This window comes from Octopus bimaculoides, chromosome 22 (assembly GCF_001194135.2).
Source record: "Octopus bimaculoides isolate UCB-OBI-ISO-001 chromosome 22, ASM119413v2, whole genome shotgun sequence".
Classification (NCBI taxonomy): domain Eukaryota; kingdom Metazoa; phylum Mollusca; class Cephalopoda; order Octopoda; family Octopodidae; genus Octopus; species Octopus bimaculoides.
Genome location: NC_069002.1, coordinates 14,982,087 through 14,989,201, shown reverse-complemented (window position 1 = coordinate 14,989,201; position 7,115 = coordinate 14,982,087). Strand labels below are relative to the sequence as shown.

General features: G+C 34.7%; 1 protein-coding gene across 1 annotated transcript in view; it reads left to right on the top strand.

Moving 5' to 3' along the window:
* The window catches only part of LOC106880038 (uncharacterized), a 456,507-nt gene that overhangs the window by 402,184 nt on the left and 47,208 nt on the right, over nt 1-7,115 (top strand). Inside the window, exons 191-194 of the mRNA XM_014929839.2 lie at nt 289-432; nt 1,168-1,351; nt 3,890-4,074; nt 6,304-6,513. Coding sequence (XP_014785325.2) covers nt 289-432; nt 1,168-1,351; nt 3,890-4,074; nt 6,304-6,513 — 723 coding nt within the window. The remainder of the gene's footprint in view (nt 1-288; nt 433-1,167; nt 1,352-3,889; nt 4,075-6,303; nt 6,514-7,115) is intronic.

Genomic DNA, 7,115 nt, shown 5'->3' with positions numbered 1-7,115 from the left:
TGAAGGATAACTTTTTAAAAAGACAAAGGATTGAACATAAAAGAAGCTGCATCCACTTGTGTGTGTGTGTGTGTGTGTGTGTGTGTATGTGTAATAACTACAACAACTCTAACTGGTTTTGCCCCAAACTGATACACAAGTGTAACTTAATAATTATATTTTTTGTCCATTATTTTTTGAAATTATCCTATTTCTAAAAAAATATTTTTTCTTCCAAAAACTAAATTAAGTCTATGCATTTACAATCTCTCCTCATGGTTTTTCTTTTTTTTTTTTTTTTCGTGTCAGGATATTTCCAGCAACATCACCTTAGAACAAGCCAAGACCTACTGTCAAGAATTTATTATGATCACTGAGGTTGCTAAAGTCATTCAGAAATTACCATCTATCTCTATAGAGAATTACATAGAATCTTGTACAACAGATTTACATGTAAGTAGCTTTCCGCATCATCTTTTGTGCGTGAGTGTGTTACTTAATTTTTTTAGCAATTAGCTTATTGTATGATGATGTCTTTTTTGTTGATTAATGCCTCTAATTGAGTTAAGCCTCTGATTAAATGATTTCCATCCTTGACAATCTCAATTGTTTGCTATGCACAGTAAAACCAGGACTACTTAATATACATTCCACAGCTTTCAATGCTAGTATCTATTTTGCTCTACATAGGTTCTATGGTTAGTATAAATCTCCACACTGGTTTCAAGCAGCTTTGTTGAAGTACTTGTGATCTAGGTTCTAGGTATTGAGTCCTCACTTTCTTCAATTTCCACAGTTGAGCCATCTCATATTTAATAGGAATCTACATGTTTGTTTTGCCTTCCTTCTTGACAATTCCTGGGTCAAATTATTATTATTATTATTATTATTATTATTATTATTATCGTTATTATTATTATTATTATTATTATTATTATTATTATTATTATCGTTATTATTATTATTATTATTATTATTATTATTATTATTATTATTCAAATTGTGATGAGGTCAACTTAACCTTTCATCCTTTCAGGGTCAATAAATTAACTACCAGTGAAATACTGGGGTCAGTGTAATCACCTAGACCCCCACTTCCACCAAATTTCAGGCCTTGTGCCTTTAGTAGTAAAAAAAAGAATTATTACTATTATTATCCTTATTATCAAGTTTCTTTTCTTCTTGTAGCTAACGGGTGATTTAGTTTGGAGAACAACAGCGCTTTTGACTCTGAAGGAAGCAACGATGATAACCATCAAAACAGAAGTTGATCTCTGGGAGAAGACAGAAGAAGGAGACGTGAAACTGCCAGCAAATTTCACCAAAGGACTCTGTCTCAATGACTGCAACAAACAAGGAAAATGTTTAGAGGGTTGGTTATTCATATTTATTAAATCTGTTCCATTATATTTGTATTGTGATAATTCTGTCTCAAGCTGACAGACCTGTTAGCTTAAGAGTTTACCTCAATTTCCGTGATACTTAAATAACTAATTGTCACATGACTCTCCCACTCTGAATGGGACACCAATCTGTCATAGAGTTAAACCCCCACCTCACAGCTGTCACTAATTCCCATTTTCAGCTGAGTCAACTGAGGTAATGAAAAGGTTAAGTGTCTTGCTGAAGGGCACAATATAATCACTCAACTTACACATCACATTATAATTCAATAAAGAATTGAACCTCTGATCATCATCTTCATCAGGAGTCTAGATATTTGTACCATGCAAGTCAATAAGAGATAAACGTCTGAGTGGATACTTGACTTGCAAGAAATAGCAACCAAGTCTTCCTCAAATCACACTGTACCATCTTTAAAAAAAAAAGAAGAAATCATTGGATAAATACATCCATGATTAACTTTATCTGAAGAATCAAAACAAGAAGCAAAACAGTCTTGGAGAGATTACCACCACTACCACCACACCTCACTCTCTCTCTCAAATTTTGTATCTTTCTCTCACTGTTTTGTCTCAGGGAGGAAAGGCAGCATTTATAATACTTTACTTTTGAAGTTGCCTGGCACTGATAGGAAGACATTACTCACAAACCATGCCCTGAATAATTACAACTATGCACTCCTCTCAACCAGTTTACCAGGTGTTGTGATGTTAGACAGGTTGATAGGTAAAGTCTATCAGCCAAGGATTTAGAACTCACAATATAAAACCCCAGAATAAACCATATTCCATAAACCATTTTGTCTCATGCTCTACCAATTCTGTCATTCCACTGGTTCAAGAATAACTTCTCGATTGCTTCTTTGTCTTTATCAAACCCCATGATCCAATAAAAAGCAAAGTTATCCTCAGTAGGATTTGAACTTAAAATGTAAAGAACTGTAACAAATACTACGATGCACATTTTGCTGTACATTCTAATAAGTCATGTAAATCAGTTTTTTTTGTATCCAGGACAAATTGGGACTAAACAACAACAGCCTTAGGTTGATTTTTATCAAGCAAGACAGCTTCTCTGAAGGTAGCAGACTCCCGTCTGTTTACCTTCTTATTACTATTTTAACCCTTTTTTGTATTGATAGCCTAAAACCAAGCTGCCTGATACCCTAAAGCTAAGGTTCCATGTAAAATGCTTGGTGCTGGTGCCACATAAAAAGCACTGGTGCTGGTGTTATGTAAAAAGCACCCAGTGCACTTTGTGAAGTTGTTCATGTTAGGAACATGAAGAAACCAAGCCAAAACAGACAATGGAACCTGGTACAATCCCTGGCTTTGGCAGTTCCTCTTAAACTATCCAGTCCATGCCAGCATGGAAAATGGATGTTAAAAGATGATGATGATTTCTTATTTCTTTATTGCCCACAAGGGGCTAAACATAGAGGGGACAAACAAGGACAGACAAACGGATTAAGTCGATTACATTGACCCCAGTGCGTAACTGGTACTTAATTTATCGACCCCGAAAGGATGAAAGGCAAAGTCGGCCTTGGCGGAATTTGAACTCAGAACATAACGGCAGATGAAATACTGCTTAGCATTTCGCCCAGTGTGCTAACGTTTCTGCCCGCTCACCGCCTAATGATGATGATTTCTGTTGAAAACACACTGCCTTTGTTTTAATTAATCTTGAAAATAATGGGAAATAAGTTGATATTTGGAACATAACAGGAAATTTTGATAAAATATCTAAATTTAAATCACTTTAAAAGAGGAAGTTTGTATCATAGAACCAGAGGCAGTCTCAGGTTGTTTCAAAAGGATTAATCTTTACTAAGTTAACTTTAACCTTCATTGGTTCCAGTGTTTGTTTCCACACTTTGAATTTCTTCTCCAACCCTACAACAAATTCAACTATAACTAAGTTATCAGCACATGATTTCTTAAGTAGCCATGTCAATTTAGTTATTTTTCAAGTGACTGTCAATTTGGCTATTTTACAAGTAGCTGTCAATTTAGTTATTTCTCAAGTAGCTGTCAATTTAGCTTTCTGTTGAAGAGTGTATGCTCAAAATATAAGACTTTCTCACCTTCCCGAGCCTTAAACTAACACACCTGGTTGCTGTGTATATACACCTGTCTTCATCTTATGTGTTTCTGTAAATTCCAACTGTCAATTTAGCTATTTCTCAAGTGACTGTCAATTTGACTATTTCTCAAGTAGCTGTCAATTTAGTTATTTCTCAGGTAGCTGTCAATTTAGCTTTCTGTTGAAGAGTGTAGGCTCGAAATGTAAAAGACTTTCTCACCTTCCCAAGCATTAAACTAACCCACCTGTTTGCTGTTTATATACACCTGTCTTCATCTTTTGTCTTTCTGTAAATTCCAACTGTCATTTTAGCCATTTCTCAAGTGGTTGTCAATTTAGTTATTTCCCAAGTAGCTATGTCATAGAAAGTTTAAAAAATGTCATGAATGTTAAGTTCAAGCTGTTTCTTTCTTCTTTCCAGGTATCTGTCAATGTTCAGAAGAGTTTGATGGGGCTGATTGTTCATTGAAGAAGACTGAACCACCAAAACTTATTCAGAACACTGTCCTCATTGATATCCGACTGACAAAGATTCAAACCGTAATAATTACTGGTACAGGATTCACTGACTCTGAAACCTTGATGTGCCGACTACAAGAGATGACTGTAAATATTCATTAAGTTTTTTTATGTTTTTTTTTATGTTGTTATCAGTGTTTCTTGTGTCATTTTTATGTAATATTTTTGAAATTATTTTTTTAACTAATTGCATTTTTTTAATTATATTTTTAAGCAATTTTACTTTTTTATTTTTATGTTATTTTCTTATTATATGTTATTCTTTGCCATCTGATTTATATATATTTATTGGAGAACTATGACCAGCTGGAATTACAGAGAGGCTGGGCAACAAGTAGAGGGTCGTTCATTCACATTTGGCCATGGACATAACACCATGTCTATGACTAAGAACTTAAGTCACTCAACTCTTGAATGACTAAGTCCACCTGGACATATAAAAGTGGCCATGTGACTGACATGACTATCTGATATTGTTACATATCGCTGTTCACAATGCATTTTGCATTGTTTTAACCATCAAATGACCCCGCTAGCTAGGAAAGCTGGCCAACCCTCCCCTTTGATTAAAAGGAGAACTAGAGTAGTATAAAATGGAGTGTTTTGCTCAGGAACTCAATGTGCTGCCTGATCTTGGAATTGAAGCCATGATCTAGCAATCATGAGTGCAACAGTTTAACCCCCTAGGTCATACACCTTCAAATAGAAGTACAATTTAAAAACTACTGCTTCATCACCTGCTCTATACAGTTTGAGCACTCTATAATTAATGTTCGTTTTGTAACCTTACAGAAGTGAAATCCAATCCATGATTGAATCTGGATAAGGCAACTGAGATTAGGATCACTATTTCATCTCAGATTAAAGTACCCAGGTTTATCAGATCAGTTACAAGGTTCTGCTTCTGAATATTTGTTACTTGTTTTAGTTATTTGACTGCGGCCATGCTGGAGTACTGCATTGAAGAGTTTCAGTCAAACAAATCGACCCCAGGGCTTATTTTTTTAAATCGTAGTACTTATTTTATTGCTCGCTTTTGCTGAACTGCTAAGTCATGAAGATACAAACACACCAACACCAGTCATCAAGTGGTGGTGGGAGAGCAAACATAGACACAAAGACATACATATACATACATACATACATACATACATACATATATATATATATATATATATTATATGCATTTATTTTCTCCTAGTTAATAATTAACTTGGACAAAATAAATTGGATAATAGATACCAGGGTAGCAAAGATCACAAAATGACTGTGGTGTAACTCCTGTTTATGAGGTAGAAACTCCTTGTTATTTGAGTAAATATATAGATTTAGTAAATGGAGTAAAACGCATATGTTAAATGAATTCTTTTATTTCCAACATATGTTTCGAAGATTACAAATTATACCTTCCATAGGAATAGGTGATGTTGATAAGGATGTAATCTTCTCCTCAGGGAAATACATAGGAACCAGCTTAACCGTAAGACATTTTAACCGAATATGTTGGAAATAAAAGAATTCATTTAAAATATGCATTTTACTCCATTTACTAAATTTATGTATATATATATATATATATATATATATATATGCACGACAGGCTTCTTTCAGTTTGTCTACCAAATCTACTCACACAGCTTTGGTCAGCCCAAGATTATAGTAGAAGACAATTGCCCAAGGTGTCACACAGTAGGACTGAACCTGGAATCATGTGGTTGGGAACCAAACTTCTTACCACACAGCCATGCCTGCACCATGTGCAAATAAATTTAATATGTTTGAGGATTAGCTACATGTTCATCATTTTAATGTCCACTTTTCCATGTTTGCATGGAACATAAGGAATTTATGGATGCAGATTTTTCTCTGGATTAATGTAACTGACTAGTCCCCGTCCTACCAAATTTCAGGCCTTGTGCCTTTTTGTAGAAAGGATTATTATTATTATTATTATTGTTGTTGCTACTATTATTAAAGCGGTGTGCTGATAGAATCATAAGCATGTTAGACGAAATGCTTAGTGGTATTTTGCCCATCACTACATTCTGAGTTCAAATTCTGGTGAGGTCGACTTTATTTTTCAAATTTTTGATGTCTATGAATTAAGTACCAGTGAAACACTGGGGTTGATGTAATCAGCTAGTCCCCTCCCCCAAAATTTCAGGCTTTGTGTCTTTAGTAGAAAGGATTATATTATTTAGATAATTCTATATTTTGTTATTTCATTTTAGTTATTAAAGTTGCTTATGTATTTATTTAATTAACTTAACGAGTCACTTTATTAATTTATCTCTTTTTTTACTTTTTCTTCAACAGAAGGGTGCTGACAAATTTGTATCTACAGGAAACTATATTTTCATGAAAGCTGTTTATTCATCTGAAGAACAAATTGAATGTCAAATACCATCAGCTAAAGTCTTTGAAGTTTCTGTAAGCAACGACAACTCCACCTGGTCCAACAGCTTTGTGGTTGTCACATTTAATTCACTTTGTGAAAAATGTACTGAAACGAAATGTTCCCCAAGGGTAAGTGTACATTGACAATTCATATTTAAACGTTTGTTTTTACAACTTATTGAGGGCCATAAAAGAATAAGTCCTGGTGACGACACAATTGGGTAAAAATGTTCAAAAACGCTTCTCCTGACATGGCTGTTGTTCCATGACTAAAACAGATGAAGAATGAAAACATCAAAGAAATACTTTCTTCTGGGTTTAGTCCCATTTCATGGCACTCTGGGTGAGTGTCTTCTGTCATAATTTCAGCTTGACCAGCTCTGTCAGTGGAATTTAGTAGACAGAAACTGTGAAGAAGTTCATCATACAATGTGTGTGTGTGTGTATACACACACATATAGATTTGTTAGTCACATCCTCTAAAGAATGTCAACATTTCTCTTTTCCTCGAAGAAATGAGAATACTCTTTCTCTTTTACTTGTTTCAGTCATTTGACTGTGGCCATGCTGGAGCAACGCCTTTAGTCGAGGAAATCGACCCCAGGACTTATTCTATCGGTCTCTTTTGCCGAACCGCTAAGTTACGGAGACGTAAACACACCAGCATCAGTTGTCAAGTGATGTTGGGGGGACAAACACAGACACACAAACACATATATATACATATATAC